Source organism: Rattus norvegicus, chromosome 6 (genome assembly GCF_036323735.1).
Source record: "Rattus norvegicus strain BN/NHsdMcwi chromosome 6, GRCr8, whole genome shotgun sequence".
Classification (NCBI taxonomy): Eukaryota; Metazoa; Chordata; class Mammalia; order Rodentia; family Muridae; genus Rattus; species Rattus norvegicus.
In genome coordinates this window covers 78,135,528-78,153,063 of record NC_086024.1, presented here as the reverse complement: position 1 = coordinate 78,153,063, position 17,536 = coordinate 78,135,528, and the positions used below count along the sequence as shown (strand labels likewise).

The 17,536-nt window shown below is 42.8% G+C and overlaps 1 protein-coding gene across 14 annotated transcripts in view; it reads left to right on the top strand.

Annotated features, from left to right (window-relative positions):
- Baz1a (bromodomain adjacent to zinc finger domain, 1A) overlaps positions 1 to 17,536 on the top strand; it is a 122,801-nt gene that overhangs the window by 94,609 nt on the left and 10,656 nt on the right. For 10 of the 14 annotated variants that reach the window (XM_063261906.1, XM_039112223.2, XM_063261905.1 and 7 more), the window contains 7 exons: positions 134 to 241; positions 2,936 to 3,060; positions 4,608 to 5,207; positions 8,718 to 8,878; positions 10,539 to 10,690; positions 12,152 to 12,300; positions 17,138 to 17,227. In XM_063261906.1, the coding sequence (XP_063117976.1) occupies positions 134 to 241; positions 2,936 to 3,060; positions 4,608 to 5,207; positions 8,718 to 8,878; positions 10,539 to 10,690; positions 12,152 to 12,300; positions 17,138 to 17,227 (1,385 nt within the window). The remainder of the gene's footprint in view (positions 1 to 133; positions 242 to 2,935; positions 3,061 to 4,607; positions 5,208 to 8,717; positions 8,879 to 10,538; positions 10,691 to 12,151; positions 12,301 to 17,137; positions 17,228 to 17,536) is intronic. The other 4 variants (XM_063261908.1, XM_063261907.1, XM_039112225.2 and 1 more) reach the window with 1 other exon arrangement.

Genomic DNA, 17,536 nt, shown 5'->3' with positions numbered 1-17,536 from the left:
TGTTTCAGAGAGTGCAAGGTGCGTTTTCCCAGCATGGCTTGTAACAGAATTCCATGCACTGTCTTTAGCTTAACAAAGGCAAGGTGCTCAGTGAAGTGTGTCTGTATTAGATGGACTTTTATTTGACTTTCAGAATACGCAGAAGGAAGGAAGAAAAACTTAAGGAACAAGAACAGAAAATGAAAGAGAAACAAGAGAAACTGAAGGAGGATGAACAGAGAACTTCAGCTGCAGATCTAGGGTATGGTTTGAATTTCACTCCCCATGTGTCTTCATCTATTCACTTCAAATACAAAGATTTTTTTTTTAAAGATTTATTTATTTTATTTATATGAGTACACTGTAGCTGTCCTCAGACACACCAGAAGAGGGCACCAGGTCCCATTACAGATGGTTGTGAGCCACCATGTGGTTGCTGGGATTTGAACTCAGGACCTCTGGAAGAGCAGTCAGTGCTTTTAACCTCTGAGCCATCTCTCCAGCCCACAAAGATGTTTTAATATAGAAAAAAAATCACCTCATTACACATAAAGATTAAGAATAAAAGCCTGACACCTGAAACTCTAAAGTGCTTTTAGAGTTTAAAAACATACTTTTCTATGATTATATTTAAAACCCTATGAAATTTATGTATAAACGCTTAATCAATTATACATGTGTTACTTTTTAGCCTAATTTTTGAGACTATCACTTGTCTCTTAAAATTCATTTTGTAAAAGGTAACTTCCTAGAACACTTTCAATGGGTTGTGTGTCCTCCTCCTCCCCAAGATTAGGTCTCTCTGTGTAGACCTAGCTGTCCTGGAACTCATTTTGTAGAGCATGCTGACCTCAAACTCAGAGACTTCCCTCTGCCTCTGCCAGGAGTAAAGGTGTAAAAGCTTCCATGCCCAGCTCAGTGGGTTATTTTTAACCTAAATACTTCATTTCTTCTCCCTCTACAGTCACCACTGGCACAGGTACACTGTTTTGTAGTGCTTCTGAACCGTACAGAGGAATAGGGTTAAATTGGAAGGTTGATTTCTGCCATCCTTTTTAAATACCAAGATAGCCTCCAACATAAATCTTCCTGCCTCTGCTTCCCAAGTGTTAAAATTATAGATACATACAACCACACCTGGCTTAGGATTATTCCTAAGAGTAATTGGTAAATTGTAAAAAGTAACAAGCTAAATGCTCATTAGTTAATGAAAAGTGTAAACAGATGAATGTCCTCCATCCGTATAGAGAAAAGACTGTGTCTGGCTGGTCTTTTGAAACCTCAGAGCCCACCCCAGTAATAAACCTCCTCTCACAAGGGTGTACCACCTAATCCTTTTCTGCAGGCCAAGGACTAGACATGCAAATACATGAACCTGTGGGCCATTCTCATTCAAACCACTACAGGCAATCTTGTAAATTGTATGTTTTGAAATGGTGATTTTCTTTTATATAAAAAGATTTATTTACTCATTAACTTTTTTGAAACTGGATCTTTCTACATAGCCCTGGCTATCCTGGAACTCACTATATAGACCAGGCTACCCTTGAATTTAGGAAGATCTGCCACTCTCTTCCTCCCAAGTGCTGAGATTAAAGACATGATGTTCGTAACATATAAATTGTTGTTTTCTATTTTTTATACTGGGAACTAAATCCAGGTTCTAGCAGGTTTTAGGCTCTTACTGTCTGAACAAACAAGTTAACTATGTAAATAAGTATCCACTTTTCCCTATCTTTGTGTTTTTGGCAGAGTTTCATGTAGCCATCGCTGCCTGGAACTCCTGCTTCAACTTTGCCAAGTGCTAGAATTACAGGCGTACAGCAACACAACTGACTTTCTTATATTTTGTTTTGTTTTTCTTTTTTTCTTTTTTTTCCGGAGCTGGGGACGGAACCCAGGGCCTTGTGCTTGCTAGGCAAGTGCTCTACCACTGAGCTAAATCCCCAACCCCGACTTTCTTATATTTTAAATGTTGTTGTTGTTGTTGTTGTTGTTGTTGTTGTTGTTGTTGTTGTTGTCGTCGTGTGACTGTGGGAGGGGAGTAGAGTTTGTCCTCTCCGCCCTCCTTTACATGGATTCTGGGGCTTGGACTCTGCTCATTGTGCTTCCACAGCAAGCACACACACCCAGCCATCTTGCCAGCTCCATTTTTTTTTCACTTATCTCACCTTTTCCCTATTTCCTCAATGAATAAAAATATGAGTTTGCAAAACTTTACTTTGGATGTAGAAACAACAGTGATAGCATATATGTTTCATTGTCTGCGAGGCTTGCTGTTTACCCTGAGTAGCCTGATACTCCCTGTGAGGCCCAGGCTGACTTCAAACTCAAAGGCCTCAGCCTCTGGTGTACTGGAATTGCAGGGCATCACCACTACACCCAGTGTAAGTGATAGCCTTCCCCTGAAGTTCATATAAATTTAGTTTAAATTTGAACAACGTAATAGAATAAACTGTATCTGAAGTACAACTGCTTCTTTCCTTGGTGTTTGTCTCCCTCTCTCTTCCTATTCTGGGCCAGTATCAGCAGGTACCCAGCCCCCTGACCATCGAGAGTGGCTTCTCTGCACCAGTCACGCTCTCACCTCCACTGTAGCAAGCACGCTTTCTAACTGTCGTCCTTCTCTAAACCTTTCCTTCACAGAGCTGCCTCAGCAGTTAAGAGGACTAGTTGCTGTTGTTCCCAGCAGCCACCTGGTGCCTTACTACCACCGGCAACTCCAGTTTCAAGGGATCCAACCCACTTTTTTGGCCTCCACAGGCACCAAGAACATATATTATTTACCCATATACATGCAGGCAAACACACATACATGTAAAATAAATAAATGTAAGCCCCTCATTCTTCTTCATTGCTCCTGGGTTTAACTCTGCCTTTTTCCTCACCCATATCTTGGATCACTCTCCTTACTTACACTTTCTCGAGATTTTTAGCTCATTCCTTTTCCTTTCAGGGAAGAAGGAAGGGAAGATTTTGATACCAGTGCTGACAGCAAAGAAATAGAGCGGAAAGATCTGGATCCTGATGTGGTTACTGAAGATGAAGACGACCTGGGATCACATAAAAGGAGCAGAAGAGGTATCTGTCAGCTCGCTTGGAGCAGGATTGTTTCTGTTTCTCGGCTAGGGCTTGATTCAGCTTTATTCAAGTCAACCTTGAACTCATGGTGTAGCCAGGACTGACCTTGGACCCGACTCTCCTGCCTTTACGTCCGAGTGATGGGATTATAGGTAGATGCCACCATGTCTCCCTGTGTGGTATCTGGTGTAAAGACAGTGGCTGATGCAGGAAACATTGCTATATTATGGGATTGTTTTGCTTTGCTATTTCATCAAGACAGGGCCTAGCTACATAACCCAGACTTGCCTGGAACTTCAGACTTGAAGTCCTCCTAAGTAAAGGATTATAGACAAGTGATTCCACAGCGGACATAGTACATGTATGAAAGTTCTTTTTTCACCAGCCATTAAGGAAGAAAGACAATATTCTTTTTCATGGGTCCTTTTCATGTTTTCCGTCCCCCCTTCTTTCCTAGTTCCAGTGTATTTGAAACAAGAATTCATATAGTATAGCCTGGACTTGAACACTGAATTTGCTATATAGTCAAGTATGGCCATAAAGTCCCAATCTTCCTGCCTCTTCCTCCCAAGTGCTAGGACTATAGATCCCTAGATCCCCACTATGCCTAACATATCAGTGTCTCTGGGGGCGGGGGACATGCAGTTTGAGACAGAGTCTCAATTTGTAGCCCTGGTAGGCTTGGAACTAACTGTATAGACTAGGCCTTACTTGCCTCTGCCTCCTAAGTAACTTCAAATTTTAGTTAGCAAGTCTTTTTTATTTTATGAGCATTGGTGTTTTGCCTGTGTGCATGTCTGTGTGAGAGTGCCAGTTCCCCTGGAACTGGAGTGGCTATGAATGAACTCCATGTGGTTGCTAGGAATTGAAGCTAGGTCTTCTGGAAGAGCAGTCAGTGCTCTTAACTGCTGAGCCATCTCTCCAGCCCCTAGCAAGTTTTACTGAGTTTGTTTTTACTAGTGTTTACTCTGTTGTATTAAAGCAATGTGCAGGCCTACACTCAAAGATCTCTCATCGTACCTTTACACAACTTGTTCCCTGAATGCCAGAGAGGAGATCTGATTGTCCTGTTCTTAGGATACCAATCCTACTCTGTTAAGGCCCCAGTTTCAAATGTAGTCACAGTAAAATGCAGTTGAGGTCATCCACAGTAAATCATGGTTAGCTTTGTGTCTCATATTTATCTTTTTTGTTGTTTGATTTTTATTTTATGAGGCAGGGTTTCTCTGTGTAGCCCTCCCTGTCTCTGGAACTCACTTGGTAGAACAGAGGTGCAGAGACTCGCCTGCTTCTGTCTCCCAAGTGCTGGGATTAAAGGTTGCACCATCACTGCCTGGTGGGCCTTATATCTCTTTAGTGACAATTGAACTTATAATAAGGCTGGTTATGATGACAGAAACCATAAAGAGCTAAAGGCAGGTGAATCTCTGTGGGCTTCAGGGCATCCGAGTTCACTACATAATGGAACCCTGTCTCAAACGATAACAATAAAAAAAAAAAGAAATAAAATAAACAAATAAAATAACAGTAATGATACCTCTTAACAGGAAAAGCAGGACAAACTGCAGTTAAACAATGTATAAAGCAAGAAGAGATGAACTACTGTATAAAGCAGGAGCCTCTGACTGCTGATGCAGAAGAAGCTTTGAGACAGGAGCACCAGCGGAAAGAGAAAGAACTCCTAGACAAGATCCAGAGTGCCATCGCCTGTACTAACATCTTCCCTCTCGGACGAGACCGCTTGTACAGGCGGTACTGGGTCTTCCCTTCTATCCCTGGTCTGTTTATAGAGGAGGATTACTCGGGTCTTACTGAAGACATGCTGTTGCCTAGGCCTTCATCATTCCACAGTAATGCACAGCCTCACAGTCCTCGGGTATCTATTAAAACTGAAGAGTCCTTCATGTCTGAATCTACCTCCAGCCTCGACCAGGGTCCATTCGATGATTCTCTGCTGCTGCCAAAACCAGTGCATAAGCCAAATCGGTGGTGCTTTTACAGTTCCTGTGAACAGCTAGACCAGCTCATTGAAGCTCTCAACTCCAGAGGACACAGAGAAAGTGCCTTAAAAGAGACCTTGCTTCAGGAGAAGAGCAGAATATGTGCACAGCTCGCACACTTTTCTGAAGAGAAATTCCACTTTTCAGGTAAATATTTGTTCTGGTTTTCTTGTCTTTTTGTTTTGTTTTTTTTTTTAAAGATTTATTTATTTGTTATATGTAAGTACACTGTAGCTGTCTTCAGACGCACCAGAAGAGGGCATCAGATCTCATTACAGATGGTTGTGAGCCACCATGTGGTTGCTGGGATTTGAACTCAGGACCTCTGGAAGAGCAGCCAGTGCTTGCTCTTAACCACTGAGCCATCTCCCCAGCCCCTGTTCTGTTTTTTGAGTCAGTGTCTCTCTATATTCCTGGATGTCCTGGAATTGATTGTAGAACACGCTGGCCTTGAACTCACAGAGATCTATCTGCCTCTGCCTCCTGAGTGGTGGGATTAAAGAGATATACCACCATTCCTGGATTAAACCTATTTCAAGTTATTACACATATATTAAAATATGTTAGCTTTCGTTCTGACATGTTCTTAGTTTTCAAATTAGACAGTCATCATATATCTCTTCATACAGACAGGGTTCTCAACATGCCTCTGTGGTGTTTGTGTGAGCAGTCTTCTCATTCCTTGACAGTGGACTGACTCCTTGTGTTACTCAGCTTTGTATTGTGACAAAGTACCTGCTCAGAACAACTCGAGAGTAAACAACAGGAGGCTGGGGTTGGCTGGGTGCGTGAGCAGGCACCACAGTGCTCGGTTAGAAACAGAAGGGCTGCCTCCGCTGGCTTCCCACCCTTCCTCCTTTTATTCTACATGGGCTCCAATCTGCTTAGATGGTGCCACCATTTTGAGGTGGTTCTTACACCCTCTGCTACTGGCTACTGTCATACATATCATTAAAGTCTAGAGACTCCCTCACAGACAGTCCAGGGTATCCTTTACTATGCCTCAGTGCCCAAGACCTGGCAGTTTTGAAGATACTGCAGTGAGTGGAGTGAGTGCAGTAATGTTTTGACTGAGTCCGAGATGCATGAATGGTCTCTGGAGGTTGAGTGGCTGCCAGGGCAGATCAGGTTGCAATACTTCCTGTGGGAGGCTGACTCACTGATGGCGGATAGGGGAAAGAAAAGCATCTCATGGTGTGAGTTTCAGCAATGAGAATCTTGGAGAGCATTTGGGGCATGTTATGGTCACACTGTATATATTTTCCTTTGTGTTTGTTTCTTTTTATTTATTATACTCTCTTATAATACACCCTGACCATAGTTTCCCCTCCCTCCACTCCTCTCTCTTTCTCGCCTACCCCAGATCCATTTCTCCTCAGTTTCCCTTCATAGGGGTATCAACCAAACACAGTGTAACAAGTTGCAATATAAGACTCAGCACAAATCTTCCTATCAAGGCTGTCTGAGACAATCCAGTAGGAGGAAAAGGGCCCCAAGAGCAGACAAAAGAGTCAAGTCTTCATGATTGTTGCTTCAGTCTTCGTGAGCCCCTATGAACCCTGTCTGCTTGATTCTTGGGCCATGTTCTCCTGGTGTCCTCAACCCCTCTGGTTCCTGTAATCCTTCTTCCTTCCTTCCTCAGGGTTACCCAGACTCTACATAATGTCTGCTGTGTGTCTCTGCAGCCACTCCCATCTGCCAGAGGAAACCTTTTTTTTTTTTTTTTTAGACAAGGTTTCTCTGTGTGAAGTTCTGGCTGTCCTGGAACTTGCTGGCTTTGAACTCATAAAGATTGCCCCTACCTCTCCCAAGTGCTAAGATTAAAGACACTGATTGACCTTTGGATTGGGCTATGCACTGATCTGTGACTATAGCAGAATATCATTAGGAATCATTTCATTGACTTAAGGGAGGTGCAGACATGTTTGATTCTACCCTAGGTCTCTGTGTCATCTAGCTCCCAGTTTCTGGCTATCCAGACATCAGGCATGGATTCCTCCTGGGGTGGGCCTTAAGTTTAGACCATTTTTGTATATTTTCAACAGATTAGATACTCACCAATTGAAAGTATACAATTCAGTATATTCACAAATGGACAATCACCCCCACAGTAGCTCTTAAAAGATTTTTGTTGCTTCAAACAAGAATCTTTGTGAGCCTGGGAATTAGCTCAGCAAGCTTAAAGTGCTTGCCTTATAAGCCTTAAGACCTGGGGTCAGTCCCCCCAACCTACTGAGGTGTCTGAGGTGGTGTGAATCCATAAGGCCACTCCTGCAGTGAGATGTGGGGGTGGAGACAGGACGGTCAGGTGGAAGTTTGCACATACAGTGCAGTGGGGGAACACACATACATGTCTCTTAACTTTGGACAACCACAAACTTTCAGTGTCTGCTAAGGTTTCTCTTGGTATTCCTTTCTCTAGGTTTTCTTTTGGGGGAGGGGTGGTTTAGCTTGGTTTCGATTGTTCTAATCTTGGTTTTTCCAGATAGGTTCTATGAATGGAATCATATCATATTTTATGGCTAGCATCATAAGAATCATGCTTTGAATGTTCTCAAAACTGTATTACTTTTTGTAGCCAAATCTTCTATTTTGTACATATACTACATTTTATTTATCCACTTATGGATAGATGTTTGATTTATTTCCACTTTTTGACTTATAGAAAATGCTGCTGTTGATATTAACATACACGTTTTTGGGTCAGTAGTTTCCATTTGTTAAGTATATACCTAGGGGTAAAATTAATTTGTATTATAATAACTTTAATACTCCAGGAACTGCTAGTTTGTTTCCCAAAGCAGCTGCATATCTATTTTCCCACCATGGTGCGTGAAGGTTGTAGTTTCTTTACTTCCTTGTAAATTCTAACTTTCTGTATCAGCCATCCTAAGAAGTGTGAAGTCTCCCTGGAGAGGATCCACTGGTATACCTTCCTTAAAGAAATGCCCATGCAAAGCTTTTGCCCATTTTGTAAATGGATTATTTGTGTTCTTATGGAATTGTAAGAGTTCTTTATATGTTCTGGACACAAGACTGTGATGATTAGTTTTACATCACCTTGACACAAGCTAAAGTCATCTGGAAAGAAAGACTCTTAATTGAGAAAATGCTTCCATGGAATTAGTCTATAAGAAGCAGGGCTTCTTGATTGATGATTGATGTGGGGCTGGCCTGGGCGGGCAGTGCCATGCCTGGGCAGTGCCATGCCTGGGCAGTGCCATGCCTGGGCAGTGCCATGCCTGGGCAGTGCCATGCCTGGGCAGGTGGTCATGGAGGGCATAAGAGCAGGTGAAGCAAATCACAAGGAGCGAGCCAACAAGCCGTTTGTACTTCAGATCCTGCCTTCGGGTTCCCTCCCTGAATTCCTGCCCTGACTTCCTTCAGTGATGGACTATGGCTTGAGAGTTGTAAGCTAAAATAAACCCCTTCCTTCCCAAGCTGCTGTTGGCCATGGTATCTTATCACAACAACAGAAACCCTAAGACAAAGGCCTTTACCATATTTACAATGATAGCTATTGAGGATTTACTCAAAATCATGTCATGTTTTAATGTTTGTAACTATTGAGATTGTGGTTGTTTCATCTAAATTATCTCAAAATTATGTTATTTTTATGGAGAAAATCTTAATAAAGATACTTGATGGTCGTTTCAGACAAACCTCAGGCTGATAGCAAGCCCGTTTCTTCTCGGGGACGATCTGCTGCATGTGACACATCACAGATGTCTGCGGAGAGGCAGCTTGAGCTGCGACTCAGAGACTTTCTCTTGGATATCGAAGACAGGATCTATCAAGGGACACTAGGAGCCATCAAGGTTTGTCCCTCGTGTTTGCTTATACCTTAGTTGTCATATGTAAATGTTTCTAAACGTTTTCTATTTTCATCTTCCCTAGCTAACCCCTGCCTTCTCTTCTTAGTCTTGGTTGGTTGTCCCCCACTAATAGGACCCAAACATCCTCCTAGACAACTAATCTAGTGCAGGGCATCTCCAGCTGTTGGTTTCTTTAAGACATGGTCTTACACTGGCTCTGGTTGCCTGGAGCTTCCTGTCGTGGTGATGGGATCACAGGCGTGCACCAGCATGTACTATTCAAGCCTTCACCACCACTGTCATCTCTACTGTGGCCACCCAAGATCATTTCTAAAGGAGCTGGAGATGCTGGCTTCTCTTCCAAAGGTCCCAGCTTCAGTTAGTGACAGCTCACAGCCTTCTGTCACTCCAGTCCCAAGCTGACACTGTCTTCTGGCCACCATGGGAATCAGACACTTAAGTGGTACATAGACTTATATGCAGATAAAACACTCATACACGTAAAATTTAATTTAAAACTTATTAACAGCTGTTTATACCTGGGCATGGCAGCACAATGCTTCTGATCCCAGCACTCAGGAGCTTGATGCAGGGGATCTCTGGGAGTTTGAGGGAAGCCTAGGCTACTAAGTGAGCCCTAGGACAAGCTCGAGCTACATGAAGAGAGCCTGTTTCCACAACAAAACAAAAATTTGACTATAAAGTAGTGCATAATGGCTCACACACTTGTAATCCCAGCACTCTAGAGGTGGAAGCAGAAGGATCACCCTGAGGTCAAGACCAGCTTGGGTTACATAGTAAGACAGGCAGGCAGGCAGGCAGGCAGGCAGGCAGACAGACAGACAGACACACACACACACACACACACACACACAAATATGGGGTTTTTTTTTTCTTTTCTTTTTTTCGGAGCTGGGGACCAAACCCAGGGCCTTGCGCTTGCTAGGCAAGCACTCTACCACTGAGCCAAATCCCCAACCCTCAATATGGTTTTAAAAACAGACTGAAATACTAAAGCTTTTCATGTAAAGTTTTTCATCTACATATTATATAAATACTTTATTATATTTTTGTGTTTTGGACCTGGAGTGGATTCCCTATATAACCCTGGCTTGCCTTGCCTGCCAGTCCTTCTGCCTCAGCCTCCTGGTACAGTAACCTTTTTTTTTTTTAATTTAATTATTTTATGTATGTGAGTACCCTGTTGCTGTCTTCAGACACACCAGAAGAAGGCATCAGATCCCATTACAGATAGTTGCGAGACACCATGTGGTTGCTGGGAATTGAACTCAGGACCTCTGGAAGAGCAGTCAGCACTCTTAACCTCTGAGCCATCTCCCCAGCCCCTGTTCTGTTTTTTGAGTCAGTGTCTCTCTATATTCCTGGATGTCCTGGAATTGATTGTAGAACACGCTGGCCTTGAACTCACAGAGATCTGACTGCCTCTGCCTCCTGAGTGGTGGGATTAAAGGGATATACCACCATTCCTGGATTAAACCTAGTTCAAGTTATTACATCTCTCCAGCCCCACAGTAACCTTTTTTTATGCTTTTTTGATTCCTCTATTCTAGAATGTGCATGAACCAATCTTACTTAAAAGCACATGTCCCTTAGGAGTAACATTCCCATATTTCAGGGTTAGTAAATCTGAGTTTCATTACAGGTTACAGATCGACAGGTCTGGAGGTCAGCCCTGGAGAATGGCCGATACGAGCTGTTAAGTGAGGAAAGCAAGGAAAACGGAGTGAGCAAAGCTGTGAACGACGATGTGGAGGAGATGGAGATTGAACAAGCAAGGGTCATAGTAAGAGACAGGTAAGTGGCTTCTGAAATGGTCATCCATCCTGGCTTAGTGTTTGGCTTCTTCTGTTTGGATTAGTGTGTTTAAGTTCATTCTATTACATTATTTGGGGACAGTGTACGTGTGTGTGGAAAACAGAAGTCAGTGTCTTTCATCCTTCACTAAGGCTCTTCTGAGCTTGGAGTTTCGAATTCAGCCAGGCTAGCTGGCCAGGGGGCTGCAGGCGCCTGCCTGTCTCACACTGACATGCCTGCCTGCCTTTTGCTCTGTGTGCTGAACGTCTGAACTGTGGGCCTGCCATGTGTCTGCAAACCCAGTCTTCCTGTGTGGAGACAGAAATGGGTGCAGAAACCTCCAGGCCAGCCTGCCTGGAGTACCCAGCAGGGCAGAAAGCAAGAGGGATCCTGTCTCAGCACTGTGGAAGAAGAGAAGTGACTATCAAAAGTTATTCCTGACTTTTACATGTGTGCTGTGGTACATGAGAACCCACATTCACACAACATACACAAACTCACTCACAAATAAATGAGTAAATTCTGAGGAGGGCTAGCAGATGACTCAGTTATGGAACACTTGCCTCAGGTAGATCATTTCAACTGGTACAAACTTCCAAACAGTTTGTCCTCTAGAGGAGAACGCTGGGAAGACATGAAACTGTAATATATAGGAATCCTTGTCCTGGGAGAATATGGATGACAGTGAAGCATGTGCTAGAGAGCCAGAATGGGGGGTGCACACCAGGCATCCCCAAACTTGGAGAAAGAGGGGAGGACTATGAATTCAAGACCAATCTAGATCTATCTATATAGAAGACTCTACAGTGAGCTCGGGTTGTTTAAAAAAAGAAAAGGTACTGTAAGAAGGTTTGTATAGGGAAGATGGTGTGAAAGCACTTCGTAAAGGATAGTTTTACACTGGAGATAGAAGTCTGGAGGCTGACATCTAGGAAGGGGGAGGGAGGAGGAAGATTCTTACTCCATAGGCTTTAAGGTCTGTCACCCTCACTTGTGAAACTTTCCCCAGAAGCCTTCCCTTTTCTACCTTCCCTCCTTGACTAGGTGCCTTCTGTCCTCCATTCACTCGTGATAGCTCTTTGAGATTGGGAAACTCTGTAACAGCCATGTCAATAAACCTTTGAGGTTTGGTGGATAAGACACTTGCCATGCAAGTGGGGACCTGAATTAGCATTCCCAGAAATCACAAAGTGGGACACATTCCATGTCTTCACTGGCCAGATGGGAAGCAGAGACAGAATCTGCGAGACCAGGCTAGCACTAGCAACCTGGCATTTGCAATGGTGAGCAACAAGAGAAACAGACTGTCTCAAGGCGGAAGACAGCAACTGACACCTGAGGCTGTGTCATAAACGTACATCCATGCACACGAACACACACAAACTTTGGAAGAATGAGTGGGTCCAAGTTTCACTAAATTGTGATTCTCAGTATCATAAACTATTTTTATTTTAATTATAGACTTTTGGGGCTTAAAACAGAAACTCCAAGTACCGTCTCAACTAGTACCAGTACACCACAGTCAGTGAGCAATGTGGTTCATTATCTGGCTACAGCCCTCTTTCAGATAGAACAGGGCATTGAACGGCGTTTCCTCAAAGCTCCACTTGGTGAGTATCTTCGTATTTGAAAATACTAGTTGGATTTTAAATAATGTGAAATTTTCTCCTGCTGGGACTTGTGGACTGACATAATGAACTTGATAGGCTAAAATTGTTTTTGTTTTTTAAAAGATGAACTTTTCGGAGTTGGGGATTTAGCTCAGTGGTAGAGCGCTTGCCTAGCAAGCACAAGGCCCTGGGTTGGTCCCCAGCTCCGAAAAAAAGAAAAAAGAAAAAAAAAAAAAGATGAACTTTTCAGGTAAGATGTATTTTAAATAATATGTAAAGTACTGCTTCCTGGCTGACTTGAAAAACATGTTGTAGTGGGTGTTTCATAACCTATTTCTTTTTGTGTGATGTTTCAAAAAAAATTGTCAGAATATATTACTATCCATACTTCAAATAATATAAATTAGGTAAAACGGTTTTTTTGTTTTTGTTTTTAGTAACTTAAATTTTGTTAGTGATTTAAATCTCCATTTGAAGATTTGGTTTAAAAATATTAAGAAACATTAAGTTAGAAATAGAAAGTGTTGGGATATAGATGAAAACATGTTCTACTATTTGTGTTGTGGATATGTGATGCTGGGGACTACCCAGGATCCCATGCCTGCTAGACAAACTCTATCACTGAGCTACAATTTGTGGCTAGAATGAAAGAAATAATACTATTGTTTAGACAGTTTATACAATTATTAGGCTTTTTAGGGCCAACCCAAGAACCATTAAGTCTTTTTCAAAATTCAAATCAATTTTAACGTTATCCTTGTTTCTAATTCCATGTTTTCTTCTTCAGATTTTAAGTTGATTCATCATGTTAGCTAGATGTGGAAGCACATGCCTTTAATCCTAGCCCTAGAGAGGCAGATAGGTGGGTCTGCCGAGTTTAAGGCTAGCCTGGTCTACATAGCCAGTTCCAGGCCAGTTAGGACTACATACATAGTAAGACCCTGTTTTTAATTTAAAAAAAAAAAAGTTTATTTCACTGGGGTTATAAAGAAGATAAAAACCATACTTTTCTGGTCTCATTGGAAAGAGTAACTTGAATGCTAAATTTCTTAAATAATGATGTTAATTGATGTGAGGACTAATAAAAATGAAGTGTCAACTAGAGAGATGGCTCATTGGTTAAGAGCACTTATGTTCATTAAAAGGACCCAGGTTTAGTTTGCAGCACCAACACAGCAGCTCACAATTTCCCGTAACTCCAGATCCAGTGGAGCCAGCATCCTCTCCTGGCCTCTGGACAGCAGGCAGGAGTGCATGGGATACGCATCATACATGCAGAGAGCACTCATACACATAGAATAGAAATAAAGCAAAGATGTAACTAACTGCTATAGACGAGTGATTCTCAACCTTCCTAATGTTGCTACCCTTAATTCAGTTCTTCGTGCTGTTGTGACCACAGCCATAAAATGATCTTTGTTGCTACTTCATAACTATAATTTTGCTACTGTAGTGAATTGTAATAAAAATATCTTTGATGGTCTTAGGCAACACTTGTAAAAGGGTAGTTCAGCCCTCATAAGGGTTGTGACCCACAGGTTGAGAACCACTGCTATCGACAGTATCATTGAATTTTGGAATGTAAAAATATATTCATATAATGTACTTAGATTGAAGAATTTATATCTAATATCCCATTGTTATAAACCTATTCATGTTTTCATAAGTTGGTATTATTATAACTTAAATCATATCACATTGAAGGCAACAGTCATAGGTCTCTCTCTTATCTGTCTAATGGTTGTTTTGTTTGCTGGGGTTTGGTCCCGAGGATTGAATCTAGGGTCTCAACTCATGCTAGGTAAACACTACCATTGAGCTGTAGCCCCAGCTCTCCTCCTACTCTTCGTTTAAGACAGGGTCTCACTGAGTTGCCCAGGATGGCCTGAACTCTTCTGTAGCCCAGACAGGCCTATAATTCAGTGTCCTCCTCTCAGCAGGTATTACAGGTCTGTACCCTCATATTCCTTTGAATTGTCAAAAAAGAAAGTCCAGATGCTACCCCAGTATCCAGATCACTTCCAAGATAAGGAAATGGACTGACATTGATGAACTATACTGATAGATTCAAGGAAAGCCTTAAGCTGTGTGCCCAACCCACCAGGCTCCAGTAGGTTGTTCAATCCAGGTAGCACAGATGTCCCTAGTTAAAAGGATCAGAAAGCCAAAACAAAAGTCATGAGGCTGGGGTAGAGTGTATGTGAGGTCACCCAGGGGTGAGGGGGTGACAGGGATAGAAGGGAGTTAAGAGAGGTTTGGAGGAAGGCTGAGAGCACGGCTTAGCGGTAGAGTACTCCCTTAGCCTCTGTGCTCAGAACTTATGGGCCCTTCTAGTGGTGTCTAGAAGTTAAGAATACTGCGAGAAATGCAAACAGTGGAGCTGTGGCCGGGGTTTCGGAGGGAAGCAAAGGCTCTCTTGACACTTGGGAAGGGGGTTGTTTATGATATCTGGACTAAAAGTCTGTGCTGATCACAGAAACTGAAGATCAGCTGATTATCAAGAGTCAGACACCACTGAGTGAAAGAGTCTGTGTACCCTTGGGACAATAGAAAAGTGTTCTCTCAGGGTCAGCACCCAGAGGGTACTTCGGGGCTATATCTCATACGGGCAGCAGAACTTGGAGGTGTGTAGGAGGATCAGATGGTACTGGTTTTGAAGGCTTGGACAGGGATTGAGGGAGTCATGGAGAGTGGCTAAGGCATAGCATCATGCAGTAGGGCTGGAGTCCCGGGGAGGGGCCAGGAGAGATCATCAGTAAAGATTCAGTTGGGGCACAGTGAAGACCCCAGATATTGGAGGTGCCAGGGACATGGGATGTCCATTAAGGACGACAGTGGGGGGGGGGGGGAGAGCAGGAGAACATCCCTGCCTAGCCCAGAGGTTCCCACCCTTGTCTCAGGTTGTCATGCCATTGTATCCCATAAAAGGTTTTGTCACTCCCTCGACTATCTAAGGTAAGAATTTAAGAGAAGCCTCCATTCTGCTTGAGTCTAGCCTTGAAACCTGTCTCTTTAAGAAAGAGAGAAGTTGAGAGAGAAATGAGGTGTATTTTGTTAGCCTGCTTTCATCTGCATATTAGTAAAGTCTTAGGCAAAGAAAACCAGTGGGAGCTGTCTCTTGGCTTAGGGAGGCCAGTGACTCTTGTGCCTGTTTACCTATAGTCATCTTAGAACTTACATTTCATGCTGAGAGATGAAAGAAACTGGTTTAATTTGGGATCTTAACTGAAGCGCAAAGGTGGCAGAGCAGGTGGCTGCAATCCCACTGCCAGGAGGAGGAGCAAGAGGCTTTGGAGTTAAAGCCAGCGTAGCCGAGAAGCCTGCAGAACATGTGGAAGAGAGAAACCGAAGCTCCATTTTAGGAATGACTGAGATAGAATATGTGCTGCGTTACTCTAAAATTTTAACATAGGAAATTAAGCAGCCTCAAGCATTTGTGTGTTTTGTTTCTGGTGACAGGGTTTCTGTCTGTATAACAAGTTCCCAGGGCATAGTAGCACTCATCTGTGCTCTCAGCTGTTGCTGTGTCCTGCATGGCCTGGGTCCTATGTGTAGACATGTGTGTCCACATAGACACACTTACAGGGAAGCTGGTGTTAAGGTGGGCATGCTACCCCTGATGAGGGCCTACTATGCCCACAATCGGGAACCTTATCCTGCTTATTGGGTAGAGAGTGGGGAGTAGGAGGGTGGTGGTTAGTCTTAATAGGAGGATCTCTGTAGGCCAGCAGCCTCAGGCTGGAAACTTTGGTACAGTGGCTAGCCTGTGCATACTGGTTATCCTCTCACACTAGGACTCTGAGGAGTGCTTTGTCAACAGGAGCCTCACCACCAGGTGAGGCTTTGCCACTCCTGGGGGGCTGAGACGTTCAAGTGTGTGGTGAGGCCATGCTCATACCCACAATATACATTCAAGGCTTCCTCCTTTTCTACAGCTACTGTGGAGGCTGAGGCAGGAGGATCACAAATTCAAAACCAGTCCAGGCTCTCAGGAAAATTGTTTAGGTGGTGTTTCTGGAGATAGGGTCTTGCTGTGTATTCTGAGCAGTCTTTTGCCTTAGCACTCAAGTACCACTAGGATTACAGGCGTACACTTAACACCTGACATTGAAAGTAAAATTTAAATAGAAACAGGAAGATGGTACAACAGGTAAAGAAAGGCATTGTTGTATGAGCTCCATGGCCTGAGTTCGGTCCTCAGAACCCACAAAGGTAGAAAGAGAAAACCGACTTTGATCTTTACAGGCACTGTGTGGCTCATGCACATACATGTATATCAAGTAAATACAGGTAGCTGCCAGTTACAAACAAAATCTCTCTCTCTCTCTCTCTCTCTCTCTCTCTCTCTCTCTCTCTCTCTTTCACACACACACACACACACACACACACACACACACACACACACACACACACAGAGTAGTGGCTAGATACAAAGCAGGTAGAGGCAGGTGGATCTCTGTGAGTTTAGGCCAGCCTGGTCTACATAGTGAGTTCTAGGCCAGCAGCAAGGGCTATATATTAGACCCTGTCTCAGAGGCTAAAAATGTAGCTCCACTGAGAGTGCTTATGCTTGCCTAGTGCGTGAGGCTTTGGATTCAATCCTTAGTACACAAAGGAAAAGAGAACGAGTACAACCCTTTAATTGCAGTTAATTGCACTGATAAAATGGGCTTGTGGATATTTTTAATTTGGGAGGAGAATCATGTTCAGTTAATTATCTTAGATGAGGTGGTGTGAGAAGATTTGTTTGGGTTGGTAATTTCATAATGTCATGCTTATGGTTAAATCCTTAAGCTATAATAGGAATTCTCAACTAACTTTGTCAATTTGAAATTAGGTAACACAGAAATTAATAAAGATCAAAAGGGAGCTAGAAAAAAAAAGAACAAGAAAAAAAGAGAGGACGATCAATCTAGTGTGAGAGATGGTAAATTTTTAACTTCTTACAGAAATGTGTGTCTTGTCTTATAAGAGCTCTTACCTCTGTATTACTGAATGCTAATGTCCACATTTAGTTTTGAAAGAAAATCTCGAATGTAATGTTTTAGAAAGCAATGGGCTTGGAGACGAGTTTACAAAAAAAAAATAATCTAATAGTTCATTTTACACTTTAAATAATCAAAATTCTTTTATCATTTCATTGCATTTATTTATTGTGTGAATATGCCTGTGTGTGCGCATGATGCACATGCATGCAGTGGTACACGGATAGAGGTCAGAGGACAACTGGGGAGTC